The 17453-nt window shown below is 39.1% G+C and overlaps 1 protein-coding gene across 1 annotated transcript in view; it reads left to right on the top strand.

The window, feature by feature from the left end:
* The window catches only part of Arhgef28 (Rho guanine nucleotide exchange factor 28), a 248065-nt gene that overhangs the window by 166960 nt on the left and 63652 nt on the right, over positions 1-17453 (top strand). The window contains exons 14-21 of the mRNA XM_077795966.1: positions 1165-1288; positions 1569-1701; positions 8058-8113; positions 9135-9183; positions 11005-11149; positions 11234-11361; positions 12527-12667; positions 15485-15732. Coding sequence (XP_077652092.1) covers positions 1165-1288; positions 1569-1701; positions 8058-8113; positions 9135-9183; positions 11005-11149; positions 11234-11361; positions 12527-12667; positions 15485-15732 — 1024 coding nt within the window. The remainder of the gene's footprint in view (positions 1-1164; positions 1289-1568; positions 1702-8057; positions 8114-9134; positions 9184-11004; positions 11150-11233; positions 11362-12526; positions 12668-15484; positions 15733-17453) is intronic.

The following is a 17453-nucleotide window of genomic DNA, read 5'->3' as shown; positions in this document are numbered from 1 at the left end:
AGAACATACACCATCCTGACTGTGCCTTTAAATCTGTATGGCCAAGAGGTAACTCTGAAGCCACTGGAGATAAATATTTTCCCTAAATGCATTATAGATTTGAAACTCTAAAGTACTGAAGATAGAGCTTCAATAATTTAGTTTAATATACAAAAGGTTTAAAGCATACTAGGTAGATATATATTAAAGTGTGGAATGGGTCTCAGAAGTAACTTAGTCTAAGTTTGTCATTAATCAGATAAGAAAAATTCAAGTCCTAAAAAGTTCTCATCAAAAAACCACCTTTTCATGAAAAGCAATCATGAAGTTTAAGGGGAGACTTTAGTTGGGAAATATTCATTATAGAAATAATGTACAGAAGTATTATCTGGCTTGACATGAAACTTAGTTTGATTTTTAATGTATATTTTTTCTCTCTCAAGTAATAGTGTCAGAAATATGAGTGTTAAAGGAAGTTCTAGGAGGAAATGTAACTTTGTAGCTTAGATTTTTTTTTTCCCTAAAGAATGGTCATATGCATTAGAGGAGAGTAAGTGATGCTCAGTGTGCTCATGGTCGTGTGCAATCACCTCTAGCTTGCATCTTATTTTGGGGAGAATCCAAGGTCTTTTCTCCTCTGCTATTCAGAGTCTCAGATTACAAATAGCCCAAAGAAGTGGGAAAAACTGAATTGATGGGGACACAGTCTATTTCTTGGGCTATATCAACAATATATGCCTACTGAGTATCATCTCTGCTTCTCAAAATAAATAAAAGCCAGTTTCATATTATTGATTATTTGGCAACTTCTCCGTGTCCTGGGAAATTTCTATTAGCACAATAAGAGGGAAACGAGAATTCTCAGAGTAAAATTGTAAGTCTAAGATTTCCTTTACTTCCCTAATATTTTGGCATAAAAAAATTTCAGGTATATAGAAAAGTTGAAACTCTGAAGTACTGAATACACATTTCTTCCATCTAAAGTCTACAGTTGTTAACATTGTAAGATAGTTGCTTTATCATATCTGAAGAGATGTGTCTATAAGATACATTTTTAATAAAGAGTTTCTATTTTTTCTCTTTGGAACAACCATTAAAGCCTGATTTACACATCCATCCATGCATATGCTGTTCTTGGATCAGACTTAAGTCCTGTGAACCATGATAACATGTTCTCTTTTGCAGAATTCAGGAAGAAGAATGGGATAAATACATCATCCCTGCCAAATCTGAGACTGAAAAGTATAAAGTGAGCCGAACTTTCAGCTTCCTCATGAATAGGATGACTAGCCCTCGGAATAAATCCAAGGTAATCAAAGTTCTGCACCTCTTGGTACAAAGCATCAGTGGCTTTCTGTCTCAGAAATTGATATAGTTTGCATTTTCCTTTAAAAATCGCTCACCTTAGATTTTGCACACATTTTCCATATGGAATATCTTCCAAGTCATTAGAAATACCAGGGCATCCTGACACCTAGTTCTTATTCTCATAGAAAACACAGATTCTGCCCCTCTGAGCTCTGCGAGAATGGCTCACAGCTTTTCCCTTTTTGCTTTCCCCCCACTTTCCGTGGCTGCTGGTTCTGAAGATGAAAAACAAGGATGCCAAAGACAAAGAGAAGCTGAATCGACATCAGTTTGTCCCAGGAACATTCTCTGGGGTTCTGCAATGTTCAGCTTGTGATAAAACACTCCCGGGGAAAGAGTCATTCCAGTGCTCCAGTAAGTTTGGGGGTCTAGTGTGTGATGTGTTTTGTCTCCCCAGCCAGTAGGCTTTCTGAGACTAGGGCCGTTGCTAAGCACATTTGCTAAACTTTCATTTTAGTGCCGTGGGTCTGATTGAGCAGTTTACCACGCAATAGCCAATACTGGTTAGAGTCACTACACATTGTGCACAGTGGGTTGCCTCCCTGAGCTCCAGGCTTATCTCCTTCACTGCCTACTTGATGTCTCTACTTGGGTGTCTCTGCAGCATCTCAAATGTTACATGTCTAAAACTGAGCTCCTGATCTTCCCCTCTGTGCTCACCTACAAGCTGACCCTTTCCATTAATGGCAAGTCCATCAGTTGAGCCAAATGCTCACGCTAAACACTTCTGAGTACTGTGTGCACCTCCCTTTCTCTCACAACTTACACATAATCCTTCGGCAATCCCCTTGGCTCTATTTTCAAAGTGTGCATAAAACCCAGCCACTTGCCACCCTTATCACTGCTATCTGTCTGATGTAAAGCCATCATTTCAACACCAGTCTGACTTATTTTGAACTTTTACCACCTCTTCTCAAAACATTGGCCAGAGTGAGCTTGTTAAGACATGAATTCCTGGATTCCAAGTCTTTCAGCGGCTCCCTGTACCCCTCTGACTGAAGGCTAGAGCCTTACCATGGCCCATTCCATTGGTCCCATTTCCTCCTCCCACTTGCACCCTGCTTTGGCCACACTGGCATCTCTGCTGTTCTCCCAACATCCAGGTACCTCCTGCCCTAGGACCTTCCCTTCCCTGGTGGTTCCTTCTGCCCACAATGCTATTCCCTCAACTGGCCACATGATGGCTTAGGTAACCCCTTCTCTTCAGGCCTTTCCCATCCACTTTGTGTCTGGCTCTTCTTTTCCCTCCCTTTTATAATATTTACCACCATCTAACTTACTACATATTCTGTTTTATTGTTGGTCTCTTTTACTGTAACTTCTATGGGGCTGGATTTTTTGTCTACTGACAATGGCTAACACATAGGAAATGCTTAGTAAATATTTGTTGAATGAAAGAGACAAAGAATTTAGGCCCAGGCAGGTGCAATACATTTCATGGCATTTGCTGGTAGCCAGAACTGGGAAGATATTTGGGAGGTGGGGTGAAAGCACAAGGGGAAGAGAAGAGCAGGGGAAGGGCCATGTAAAGAACCAGGCAACTCAGAGTGAAAGTGCTTATATGCACTTGCAGTTGTTCATCTGATGCTGGCACAGTCTGTCTGTGGCATTAAAGGCAGACTGAATGCTTTTCTCACACTTGGCACAGTCTTCAGAGATGCCACGTTATTGTATGCTGGAACTTTGCTGTCCTTCAAGACTGATTTCTTTCTTTTACTGGATACAAAATGGCACAAGGCCGTTCAGATGTGTGTTAATTTGTTAAAGGTTTAGAGATTTTCTCTGAGTGCTATCAGTGGATTGCTGCTGGCTTGCCTGCACTTCAGCAGTCAGCTTATCCGTGTGGTGGGTGGTTGTTTCATAGGTTGTCACTTCACCTTTCTCATGGGACCTGATTTCTTCTATAGTGCCCGAGGCCACAACTAAGACCTCTTTCCCTGCTATTTTCCATTCTCCTGGTTCTTCATTCGGTGCTTAATATCCATCTCTGCTTCTTCTTATGAAGCATCTGCATTTTGGCCTCTGTCCATACCACTTAACAGAAGTCTTGCTTTTGATGGAAACTTGGGATTACTTTGTAATTTAGTCTACAGTCTTTCCTCCTGCTTTTAGATTGAAATCCCTTCTTTGGGGAAGGGTTCTCTTCTTTTCCATGGTGGCCACTCTTCTCTTTTACCCCTTGCATGGTCTCCTTTTTCCTAACTCTAGGTGCCCTCCAAACTCATCTTTTGAGCATTCATTCATTTTCCTTTTATTATTTTTAAGAATAGTCACCCAGCCTATGTTCTAAAATACCCAGCTTAGACCTGTTCTTCAGCTTCATGGACTTCTTACTTTCCTTTTAGTTCCACATTTCCAGTTGCCTAGAGGCTGAGCACCATGTAATTTATGGCTACTTTTGAGCATGATGGCAGAATGATAGATGTAAACCAAGACTGCCACAGGCACTCAGGCTCATAGGTGACCCTGTGTATGGACGTCTTCTCCCAGAGACATCGTTGTCTCCTAGACTCTACGTGTTTAAAACCACCATGGTAATGTGGTCCCCTGCTTGGGCTAATGTCACTGCAGACTCAAACTTTGGCTGCAGTGATCCCACTTCCCTTTTGTCTCACTCTCCCTGGGTCAATCCATCACTCTTTCATTTCCCTTTTCACTGTTAATAGTCGGGTAAATTCCTATCCCACTGCTACAAGTGAATTGTGCTAGTTTCTCTCTCTCCGGGTGTTTTCATCTACAAATTAGGATGAATACTTTTACTGCATTTATCAAAATGCCATTGGCTCACATAAATTAGGGACTTCTCTCTCTTTTGGTTTACTGAGCTAAGCTTGGTTCTTTGCATGGGCAGCCAGTCCCTCATCTGTGACCTGCCTTCCGGTCCCATGCTTCTCTCTTCAGCCTTAGTTGACCTCCCGAGGCCTTGTGAGTCCTTTGTCTCCTACCACATGTGTTTTCCTGCGTCTGTCTTTGTGCTTAGGCTGATCTCCCTCCTCAGACTCCCCTCCTCCTGCACATGGATCCAGGTGTCTGACCTCATCTTTGCAGGTCTTTCCTGTCTTCTGTGGTCCAAATTCCATCACATTTGTGGTATATTGCTCCTATTCTATTTAGTACTGGGCTATGTAAACCCTTCTGGAGTTTAACTACTAAAATAGACCAAGTTCTTTAAGGACTTTAATGGTGGTGACTCTTGGGTAGCCCCTACAGCAGCCACCACAGAGCTGGCTCTTAGACACTCAGGCCCAGTGGATGACTGATAAAACCAGGGAGCCAGGGCTCAATGGAAAGGAGACTTGTAGTAAACAAAATGTTGGTTCTTAGTGGGTTGATACTGTGGATTTTGATGGAGGTTGCAGTGAAAGATGGAATTTGTTGGAAGTACTTAAAACATATTTAGCTGTTAAAACAGTTATTCCTTTTTTAAAAAAAATGGATTCAGATTCATAAAAGATATAAGATTTAAGGAGAAATTTAAAATTATTTAAAATTTACCACTTAGAAAAAATTACTATTTTGGAGTGCCTTCTAACCACAAAAATATTATATCAGCTTTTCATGATAATGTTTCATTTGATGGTGATGTCAAAGGTATTCAAGTCTTTTTGTACATTTCAGTTTTTTCTAATTTTTTTACAACATAAACGAACATTCCTTTGCACCTATCACCACCCACATCTTCAATTATTCCTGTAGATTAAATTCCAGAATCAATATGTATGAGTCAAAGTGTATGTTTGACTTTTTTATTAACCCATAATTTTTTTAGAATTAGTATTAAAATTTATAGTTTTGTTGTTGTTGTTGTTGTTGTTTAAAGGGGGGAGAAGGGCGTTGGTTCTTTAGCTTTTGTTTAATAAGTTTTTACATTGGGTAACAAGGTATGATAGACAGTCTCTGCTAGGTAGACAACCATAGTCTTTGAGTATGTTTTTGTTTTTAATAACAATGGCTAATATTTCTAATCTTAAAACATGATATGATATGAAACAACATGTAAATCCCTGTGTCCCTTTTTTCTCTGTTAGAGTTGCTAATTTTTTTTCCAAAAATTGTATTTCTATGAAATTCCCTATGTTTATAAATAGGTTTCCCTGCTTATATTTTGATATTACCTTAACCTGGTAGGCAGAAATTTTAAAAATCACACCTTCATTGCAGATTTAACTGAAAACTACCCTTTTTAACTCCATTACATGTCTTTTATGACAAATTTTACTTTGTCTGAGATGAAAATTCCTTTTGTTCTCTTCTTTACATTTCCCTTCACTACCCCTGTGGTTCTGACTTGGGGCGTGTGCCTTGAATTTAGCTAGAGGTGATCTGCAACACAACTGAACGAGCTTGTTTTATAGCAAAGAGTTTTTCTTATTTACATTTAATTTTACTGCTTCCAACTGTCTTTTATGGCTCATTGCTGTTTTCCTTGATGTTTGGCTTAGCTATTTAGACCATGTGTCCTTCGCTTTTATCTTCTCACAGGATTTGGCTCAATACACTCTTTTAATATCTACTAATGAAGGCTTTAAGGCTAAGTAAGGCTAATAATTTAATACTCTTTTATTTTCCTTCTGTTTACCCTTTCCCCCAACCTCAGTTAATATACCAAGTTAATTATTATAATTATTATATTACTTTTTTATATTGTACATTTAATCTTTCAAGAAAAATTTTCTATCTGAAGAAAAATTTGACTTTTTTATTTATTTATTTTTTCCATTCTGCATCTCTACTTACAACAACTTTTAGATATGCTTATTTTCCTGGTGGCTTTTGCTTTCCTTCCTTCCTTCCTTTCTTTTTTTTTTTAATACAGCCAATCTATTCTTGAACCCTCACTTTTGATTCTGCTCTCTTGGGCTGGAATAGGATTGCTCTGTTTTCTGAAACCTTGTGTATGGAAGGGCCGTATCTTTGCTCATTCACACAACTTACCTAGCTAAATAAAACCTTGAACTACTATCTTTTCCTTTGGTGCTGCCTCAAGGATTGGTCCTCCTTGAGCTCTTCCTATTACAGTGGCAAAGTCTGGGGCTGCCTGAAGGGACTCTTATCGGTGACCTCCCTTTTTTCTGCTTGGATGTTAGAGGACTTAAACATTTTTAATCACGTGGGTATTGTCAGAATGTGTCTATGGGATAGTTGTTATTTAGTTATTTTTCTTAGAAGACAGGGAGACCTTGGGTGTGCTCTTTGCAGCATCATAATGTCCTCATGTTTTGTACCTTGTTGCTTCTGATCTACTTTTCCTGATTTCCTCCTTGGGTAAATATGATCTCTGATATCTGCCTTCTTTCTGTGGCATCTTGTGTTATATAATCATACCTGTCTTCTCCACATTCAGGAGGGAATCTTTCAAGTTTGGTTTCTAGCATGCCTTTGATATTTTTGTCACCCTGATGCATCCCGTCTTGTCAGCTGACACTCTGCGCTTCCCCGTCCATGTCCTCGCAGTCCCCACTTGTCTCATGAAGTTCCATTTTCCTCTTACCCCATTGGCCTGTCTTCACATCCTGTTCTCCCTTCCTGGCCTTGGTCCTATGTCACTGAAGCCTTATCTTCTGTCTTTTAGTTCAAGTATCTACATTTTTCTTCTCTACTGCTGGACTTTATATTCAGTGACTTGCTCTTTCCCTGAGTTTCAGTGTAGCCTTGTACTCTGGAATCTCAGAGGTGCTACTTTTTTCTTTTTCCTTTTTTTACTTGCTCAGGAATGAGGAGAGAGCCGGTGGATTTGCCAGGAGGGCTAGTGTGTAGTGTGCCTTTGGCTCTGCTCCTAGGCTGTGGGGGTGTTGGCTAAACTGCCCCTTTATACCTGCAGCTCAAGAACAACTGTGGGGTTCTGTATCTCACCCAGTGCACAGTAGGTGACTGGCTCTTATCCAGCATGGCTCTGACAGGCTAAACTGGTGTCTTCTATCCCCATAGAAAAATATCTGCTAAAGGAGTTTCTAATCCATCACAGGCTTCTCTAGCTAAGATGCAGTATGTGGGTGGGTAAAGTGAGAGGGTGGGGTGTGTGGTGGGGAGACAGGGAGGAGGAGAGGGAAGGAAGATGGCACAGGTTTCCCTGAAGAGAGCCTGGTCCCTGGGCTTGTGGGCAGAGAGTAGCAAGGCGTATAGAGGGTTTCCCTGTCTTCCAGTGAGATAAAGCCATGTGTTTTTATGTTGCTTTCTGATACAAAATCTGGAATGGTGGCTAACTTATCTTTCCAGATATGCCTATCTCAAACTTCGAGTCAGGAACTCTTGTTGTAACTGACAATAGCACCCTGTTCCCTATCCCCACGACCTTGGCATTTTTTGGTTTTTTTTGTTTCCACTGTCCTGGACTTTTCACCTGGTATAGGAGTGGGAGGCTGCTACCAGCCAGCTGTCAAAAATCCCTTCAAAGCATAATGCATAGGATAGGAGGTTCATTCTCAGGCAGGGGCAGCAGTGCCCAATATACATAAAGCCAGGTTTCAGAATTGATAAAATAACTGCAGAAGATTAAAAATATCTCCAAGGAAATTGAAATTCCAACACTTAGGAAGAGCTTAGGAAGAGCTATTTGTGATTTGAGTATTTGTCTTTCCTTAAGTTTTCTAAGTATTGCTAGCACTTATATGTTATTTTTATAGTGACTAATGAAAGCACGATGTGGTCTTACTCATTTCAGATCCACATAAATAAGATGGTGGCTTTTGAATCTTTTCCTTTTATTTCAGACTGTAACGCAAATGTACATAAGGGTTGTAAAGACGCCATGCCTCCGTGCACCAAGGTAATCTCTCTTTGCTGAATATACATGTCTATATCCTATCACCTGTTTGAGATTTAACTCTTATTCTCCCTAAATTTATTTCTACAGTGATCATTGTAGTGGGAAAACATCCTCAAAGTGTATGGTTATGTACTAAACTGTACAATGTAGAAATAGAGGGAAGCCCAAGTGTGACCATTTGTGTTAAATGGTGTGGGTGCGATATGTGGGGGTCAGGCTTCCTGTGGAGACCTGCTTGCTTTACCAGTTCCAATTCCTGAGTACTCCTAAATGAAGAGCATATGGCAATTCTCAAAAATGAGCCAACACAAGAATTACCTGGAAGATTTATGGGCCCTACCTCCACAATCTCTGATTCTGTAGGTCTAAATGGGACTGATAATGTGTATTCTAACACATTCCAGGATTTGCTGATGTTGCTGAGTTCCCACTTGGAGGCCACTGGACTAGAGGGATGTTCTCTGTCTTTGGGGTGGGCTTGCATGGATGGAGACATATGATTTCTGTTCTTTCTCTTCATTCCACATTATGTCAAAAGTGCATGATGTTTTTTCAGTGGGAAACTTGAAGTCTTGAAACCTCTGTGTTAACTGAAATGTGTATTGTTTGGGATCAAGAACTGAGGCTGTTCTAGAAAGTCATGTTTCAGTGCTGGGTGGTCATCTCCTGCAGTCAGGAATCAAGGAGTAGAAAGAAATAGGAGGATAAAGGCAGTGTTGGTAGGAGCTCCTCTTTCACTCTGGGTCTGAAAACAGGAACTGGAGATGTCTGGTTGCCCTGAGGCTTTTAATGAAATGGAGCATTTATGAGGCTCACCTTCATCATTGCACATTTCATTGTTGATACACCTAAGTTCTTCATTGCATTTGATGTCTTTTGCTTTGAGTTCCTCTTTGTTTGAAATAAATAAAATAAGAAAAATGATACAGATGAGAATTCTATTCTGTGTAACTGTGTGCACATTCTTATAGCCCACTGGCACTTTGATCTTATTTTATGTGTTTCTAATATTCTTTACCAGAAATTCCAAGAGAAATATAACAAGAACAAACCACAGACCATCCATGGAAGTAAGTGATGTGGAAAATGACAAGAACTTTAAAAGTTAATACACACCACACATTTTTTTTATTGTTAAAAATACCTCTTGCTTTTGTTTTCTCATTTGCCCAATATTTTTTCTTCTTTCATAACATATGCTTGGCGTAATTTTTATTTAGGCATCAAGGTTAAGAAGGATATCATGTCTCTGACAGTCAGAAAGCTTTTGAATTATATGAACTGTATTATCTTCTGTACTAAAGAGGACTGTAAGGAAAAGTTATCATCTGATTGCCTCAGTTTTCAGATGCCATCTAGTACAATGTACTATATTGATTTAATAAGCTTTTGAGGCAAAAGACACTACATTAAATGTACCTATGTACACAAATTTATCTATGCTGATATGTACCTCGTTCTTCTTAAGAATGACAAAGTTTGGTGAAAGAAAAAAGGTTTGAGTTTAGAGTCTGTTTTAGACCCCAAGATTTTTATGAGTCCTTGTCCATTATCATGGCAACTTGGTGCTTTGACTAGCAATCTTGAAGCTATGTACTCCTTACTACCTTTAGGATGATGGTGAAATTCCAAGGTATATAGGAGTTTTGTTTTTACATTTCAAAATTTGGTGGTTCTGTTTTTTTTTTCCATTGCTGAAATTTAAACAGTTTCTCTTGAAAGTAATTGTGACCTTTGAGAGTTATTTGCATTACATTCAAGAACCAGTCAGACTCATGTCTCCTAAGTTTGAAAATGATTTATTTATTGTGAGAGATTTTGCCATTTCTTCTACCTAAAGTTTTATTGCCTGACATGCAGCAGGAATTTTAAGTGCATGATAACTTTTCATTTCAATGCTATAACAGAATGTGACTGATATTTTGAAAACCACTTCAATTGGGGGATAACTAGGTATGCAAAGTCATGGAACCTGCCATTTGGTGTGATATTACACAAGGTTAAGTTAGTGGAGGCAGTAATAGCTGTTATGTCACTTACTCCCTGTGACTTCAGAAGTCTTTCAATCTCTATTTGATAAGGTTAAGTGTGAAAATGAAACACATCTTAGAATTGATAAGATATCATGTGACCTTCCTCTTGATAATCATGAGAACAAATCACACATGTATAAAATCCCCTGTAATATCCTGATATCTGTGAATTTCCACCTTCCTTGCCTGAAAATATGTATACCATGACTCTAATATTATGGGACTGCAATATTTTCTGAGAGTCATTTATGGTTCATATCAAATGTAAATGCATATGTTTATGCCTAGAACATTCTAGAACTGGCCAGAAAAGTATGGAAACACCATTTAGTTTTCAGTATGTGAAAAGAGAACAGCCCAGCTGGGTTTGCAGGTTTCCTTTGTCTGGATTTCGTACACCATGAGGAATAATCTCCCCAGCATCATTCCATTCCATTGACACGCCCTCCCTGTGTGTATCCGTGTTTACACACACAGTGTGCATTCTAGTAACAGTGCTAATAACACCTTGCATCTATTTAAAGCTCACTTTAAGGAATACAAGCTGTGGTTTATGGGAGAGCTTCCCAGTGTTTCCCCATTCCATTTCCTCTTTTGCTTGTGTCATTCCAAACACCCACAATCTCCAAGTGGAGATGCAGTAGAAGGCCTGAAGCATGGTGTCGGGAGAGCATGAGAAAGAAGGGGCATCCGAAGCGAGTGTCAAGATGTGGCAGGGAGACCAGTTTCAAGTGTGAGCATGCAACACCTTAGAAGTGACTGTTTGAGGGTTTACCCTTCGGGCTTTGAAGTGGCTTTCTTTACTTGTAATTGCTGTCCTCTATCAGAACCACATGAAGTTTCTACTCTGATTTCCAGGTTCTTCAGTGAGAGACATCCCACAGCCTGGGCTCTCCCTGCACCCCTCTTCGTCCATGCCTATCGGATTGCCAGCTGGAAGGAAGGACACCGCAGGGCAAGTCCATCCATTGTCCAGAAGCGTTCCAGGCACCACATTGGAAAGGTAAGGCTCAGCCTGTTGTCTCACCTTTGTGGCTCAGACAGGCTGCTGGAGCTAACTCCTCTCCTCTTCCTCCCTCCCTTTCAGCTTCAGAAGGTCAGGGACATCATTGGAATCTGAGGGTGACAGTAACAACTGGCGAAGCAGGTCTCACTCCGATGAGCTGCTACAATCTGTGGGCTCTTCTCCCTCCACAGAGTCTTTCATGATGGAAGGTGAGGAGAAGATGCATTTCCATTTATTGGTGCTTCTGTGAGCATTTGCTGAAATAAATTTTTTTCTGAAGAATATTCATTTGTTCTTTCTGAAAGAAATCTGTTTCTTGGTGTCTCTTTGCTATAGGCTCTACTTTTAAAAATAAGGGAAATTTAGTTTTAAAGGAAATAACCAGGGAATAGTGCTCAGAAAATATGTTGCAAATTTTAAATGGACATATTCCCCAAAAGATTAGGCAGTGAACACAGCAAAGAGAATAAAATACATTGTGTGCTTATACTAAAAAATGTTTTACAGGTATTGATGGATTGAAATGGCTCCTACATGAAAATACATACTTTAATTTGTTAACCCTGGTCTTGCCTGGATCTCTGAGATACTTTTCCCTACCTGTTGCATCTGATTCCTAATGGCATAAAAACATTTTTAAAGCATATTTTATAGTTCAGTTTTGAATATGGAGAATTGACTTTTGTATCCAAGTTGCATCAGTAAGTGAAGAGAAACCAAACAGAAGGAGAATATTGACAAGAGAGGGTTGGACCCTGTTCCAGGAAACTCTTTCTTTAAATCCTTTGTCATCTCATCTTTATTGTGATGAGTTGGAATCTCTCTAATGAGTGCTATTTAGAGCCAATAAGGGTGAGTTTTCCTGAAGGGCATTTGTGTATGTGTGCCTGATTCTATCAAGAAAATCTTTACTCACCTGAGATTCAAATTCTTATGCTCTGCCTTGTGTCTTGCCAAGTCAAGAGCAAACCAAGTGGTCAAGTTCAAAACTCAGATCTGAGCAAATAGCAAATTAGATTGAAAAAAAAAATCAGTGAGCCTGAGGTCCTATAGGCACATTGTAGATTCCAAAAATTTCCTAAAATAGAGCAAGCCAAAATAAACAAAATTACCTTTAATTTTCTTTTTTCCCCCGTAGATACAATCACTATTTTAATATCTGATTCTTCTTTGCTTACACGAAAGCTGTCTTGATTTGGACCATTTCATCCTTCTGGTTCTCAGTGTTTTGACTCCACAAGCCAGTATTCTGGCTGAGGAGTTTCTGTGTTCATAGCAGCTTTATTTGCTGTGCTGAACCTGCAAACAGAACTTGAAAGGTCTGTTTGAGCTGTGTGGTTACTTTGTGTGTTTTCTTTTCTAAACACATATTAGATGTAGTGGATTCTTCTCTGTGGAGTGACCTCAGCAGTGATGCCCAGGAGTTTGAAGCAGAATCCTGGAGTCTTGTGGTGGATCCTTCCTTTTGCAGTAGGCAGGAGAAGGATGTCATTAAAAGACAGGATGTCATTTTTGGTAAGCATTTCAAATATGTCTTGGGGCTGGAGCCGTGTGGTTCAGAGGAAAGAGCATGGAATCCCAGTTTTACCATTTCCTGGTTGCCTGATCTCAGACAAATGACTTTACTCATCTAGACCTCAGTTTCTCCACCTACAGATTGGGGATAATGAAGCTCAGGTTTAAAAAGTCTGATGCGAGGCCCTGTGTTCCATCCTGAGCATTACAAAAACAAAACCGACAATGACAGTGAGACTTAAATGTGGTGTTGTATGTACCTGGTATAAAACAGGTTTTATTTCTCATACTCTTTTTAGATTTACTTAGGTTTGGCCTACACTTTCTTACCTCTTTTATTTAAGAGTCACAGTGAATTTTCACGTATTTAACATAGAGGAGACAGGGTTCCTTGGTACAGCCTTTGAATGTATGTACCAGGTCCCATACATATAGATAAGTTCAACTGAGTGCCACAGTCCTGAGTGTAAAATTCAACTGTGGTGAGATTTCATTATTTCATGCTATATGGAGTGGTGTTAGTGTAAAATAGGGGAAGTTAAATTATAGTGTAATCGGGAAAAAATGAAGTCTTAAAAGAAATTTTAAGTACAAAGTCTGTGCTAAACCGTAGTTCAAGAAGATGCCCTACTTTAACAAAGAGCTTTGTAACAGGCTCTTCGTTTCCCTGACCCTGTGTTTGTAAGTTGTCTGCTGAGGAGGCCACCTTCACACCTGCCTCAGGTGACAGGCAGGTCAGGTGAGGGATGAGTGTGCTTTAAAACCTGCCAGGGGCTATGGATGTGGGAGACCATTGGGAAAGAAAGGACTGTCCCTTTTAGTATTTCTTAATCATTTATATTATACTGTCCTTCTTCAATTACCCATCAATTTCACATAGTATTAAAAATAACCTAAGTAATTTGGGTTATGGATGACTACATATAACATGGCTTTTGGCCTCAGAAAGGCAAAATCTGGGAAAAATCCTTCACCCTTCTTTTCACATTGTTTCCCTTTTAAAGATGAGGATAATTGTTCCTATTTGGGGGGTCATAATGGCAAATGGATTAAAGGATTAAATGAAATGATATGGAAAAGTGCCTAGTACAGAATGGGCACTAAAAATACAGTGGAAAATAATAATTGTTAAAAGTCAGTGGGTTCCCAGTGAAAGATTTGTTTATGATAAAGTAATAAAGCTATTTTTAGACTTATTTGCTCTCCAAGGATGATATTTTAGATTTTGTTCTCAAAAAGTACAGTGTTTATTCTGGAAATAAACACCCAGAATTTATATTTCTGGTATTTCCACAGTTATTATTTTCTCTCATGTTGCATTTAAAAAAATCAAGATGTAATTCCATACAATAAGATCCCTCACATGCAGTGTACAATCTAATGATTTTTTGTGAATTAACAAAGTTATGCTACCATGGAGCTTCATCTAATTCCAGAACATTTGTATTGCTTCAAATGTCTGCGTTACCCCTTCCAGCAGCATCCAGCAACCACTCATCTACTTTCTGTCCCTAAGGACTTGCCTCTTTTGGACATTTAGCAACATATGGTATTTGCAATGGCTCCTGCCTCTTAGCATAATGTTTTCAAGGTTCATATTAGTTGTAATACATATCAGCACTCCATTCCTTTTTATGGCTAGTATTCCTTTTTATTTAATCATCAGTTGATGGACATTTTGGGTTGTTTCCACTTTTGGGGTCACATGTGTAACTTTATTTTTAACCTTTAGAGGAACTACCAGACTGCCTTATAAAGTGGCAATACCATTTTACCTTCCTACCAGCAATGTATGAGGGTTCCAGGGTTCTACTTTCTCCACATCCTTACCAACCCTTGTTTTTGTCCATCTTTTCTCATTATGTTTATTCTAGTGTGTATGAACTGGTGTCTTATTTTGGTTTTGATTTGCATTTTCCAAATGGCTAATGATATTGAGCATCTTTCCTCCTCCATCTCCTCCTCTTTCTTCTCTTCTCCTTCTCCTTTCCTTTTCCTTCTTCTTGGTGGTGCCAGAGTCTAATCCAGGGCTTTTCACACTAAGCAAGTGTTCTACCACTGAGCCACACCCTTCAGGCCTCTTGAGCATCATTTTATGTGCTGTCAACCATTTGTATACCTATTTGAGAAACATTTATTCAAATCTTTTGCCTATTTAAGGTTTTTTTCCCCATTTTTGAGTTGTTTTTCCTATAATCTGGATATAAGTCCCTTATCAGATATGTAATTTAAAAGATTTTTTTTCCTATTCTTAGGATCATCTTTTTTCACTTTTGGCGGGGGGGGGGGGGTTCTGTCATTGTGATGTATCATTTTCCTCTACAGAAAGTGGTATTTGGGGAGCATCTTGCAATAGAAAGAACCTACTATTATCTGCATTGAGGGACTTTATTATATTTAGTTCAAGTAAATTCACCAATTCACTTGTGCACAATTAATTGTACTTCCAGTCAGTGCAAAAACCAAAGAAAGAAAGAAGCATTCAGGTTGCAATGGGCCCTAGTTCCCAGTGGAAGGCCCTAAAGTTGCAGGTTAGTTGTAAGGATTCCAGATATATTTGATCGTTATGTATGAGAATTGACTTCCTTATGATTCTTCTTTCATTATCTGGAAAAAAGAAAATGACTTAATATTTTGAGCTTCAGTTAAATGTGAAGCCAACACTAACTTTTATATTGGAAAAAATGTTCTTGTCCTTTCTAAACATTCCTTCTTCCTTATTTGCATAACATAGAATGTTGGGCTCCTGATTTGGGACAACAGTGACACTTGTGTTTTAGAGCTTGTTTAGAACATGTTTCTGCTGACGCCTTTCAGAGCTAATGCAAACAGAAATGCACCACATCCAGACCCTGCTCATCATGTCTGAGGTCTTCAGGAAAGGTATGAAGGAGGAGCTGCAGCTGGACCATAGCACTGTGGATAAAATCTTCCCCTGTTTAGATGAGCTGCTCGAAATCCACAGGCATTTCTTCTACTGCATGAAGGAACGCAGACAGGAATCCTGTGTGGACAACGACAGGAATTTTGTGATCAACCAAATTGGAGATATTTTGGTACAACAGGTAAGAAAGGGTTTTCAAACTCTTTACAGAGCTTTGAAACCTAAAGAGTTGATTTCATTACAGTTATTATCAGATAGGTTCGGTTGGTTTTCTTTCATTGAATGTTGGTTTGTAAGATGGTTGTCGGAGAGCTTCCAGCAGCCAATGACTTGACTCCACTCTGTCACCGAACGGGGCTAGATTATCTCTGATCCCATTGCTGCCTCTACCAGGAATCACAGTCATAAGTGAATCTCCTGATGAACATCCCACTTAGACTTTTTGATGTGATGCACTCTCTGATAACACGGCTTCCCAGTGGGACTGTGATGGTCTCACTAATATCTCCCAGACAAATATAGGCTCATCTCAGGGAGAGTGAGGGAAATCTGTCATCATTAGAGCTCTGGAGCTCATGCTTGGGGAACAAGATGAGCAAACCTCACTTCAAGTGCTTGGAATGTTTGAAGCATCAGTGAGAAGGGCTGTGCCCTCTCCTAATACAGTAATGGCAACCACCTGTTACTTGACTGTCCACTGTCTCTCTGAAGGACTTATTAAAAAACACTCTCATAGAAAGGTGTGATAACCTTTATTATGTGATTCCCATATGGTAGGCACTTTTAGAATGCTTTCATGCTTTTCATTTAAGCCATTTTTGTTCTTCATTTAACTCTCATGACACTGTAAGGTCAATGCTGTTTTTCCCATTGCATAGGTAGTGACTTTCTTTAGTCATAACACATCTCATAGGTTGCATAACTGGGATTTGAGTCAAAATCTGCTCTTTGATCAAGACAACCTAAGAATGTGGGGTCTTGGAACATCCATTGTGACATTCATGGGAAGGGTTTGCTAACACTGGACCCTAAGTTTCAGTGAGACAGGGATTCTTATCTATTTGGTTACTACTGTCTTTCAGCACCTAGAGCAGTGCTTGGTACTATGATGTTTATAAATGAATGGGTCATGTCAGGAAAAACATCAGGAATTTTACAGTTGCCGTAAGCACCTGGGGAAAGGCCTGGATATCTATACATAATGGCTTTAGTACAGCTTTTCCTAGGTAGATGCCAAAGTGCCATCTTCTCACACAACGTTTTTGAAGCAGTTTCATTCTGCCACATGTGCCAATGGGATTAAGCTGTTGTTCTATATGCTAAAAACAGAGGTGTTAAGTTCATTGATATAAATATGCTTAAATACAAATATTTTTAATGCACAAAAACATAACTTAATATTTGTTGCCAAGTTGCTACAGCTACATATCTAACAATGTAAAAGTCTAAATCATAATAACAATTTTTGATCAAAGAGATATCTTCTTTGCGGATTAAAGCCCTAGACCTATTCTATCCTCCTCATTCACCAGAAAGGTTTTGTGCCAAGTAGCAAGGCCAAGTTAAGCAACTCCAAAATACTTTGCAAGATGGTTTAAATAAAAATGTCCAAATGTGTCTAAATGAACATGAAACTAAGTATATTTTAAAATGAAAAGCAAGATTTTGATTTTGTCATTTGAAATTATTTGCATGTCTGTCTCCTTGATAGAAATAATCATTATTTTACTGTTTTAAATCTAACAATTTAAGCCATTTTTAGTTCTTCAGTTCCTTTCATAGTTACAAACATTACACATCTCTATTAGTTCTATATTTATTTAATTTTTGTCAATAAACCTGGGGCCTAAATTGAGAACAAGTTTGGATAGTTTTCTGTCACGAAGGATGAGCCTGGTGGTC

The sequence above is a fragment of the Urocitellus parryii genome, chromosome 1 (assembly GCF_045843805.1).
Source record: "Urocitellus parryii isolate mUroPar1 chromosome 1, mUroPar1.hap1, whole genome shotgun sequence".
In the NCBI taxonomy this organism is placed as follows: domain Eukaryota; kingdom Metazoa; phylum Chordata; class Mammalia; order Rodentia; family Sciuridae; genus Urocitellus; species Urocitellus parryii.
This window is presented reverse-complemented; position numbering and strand designations above follow the sequence as displayed.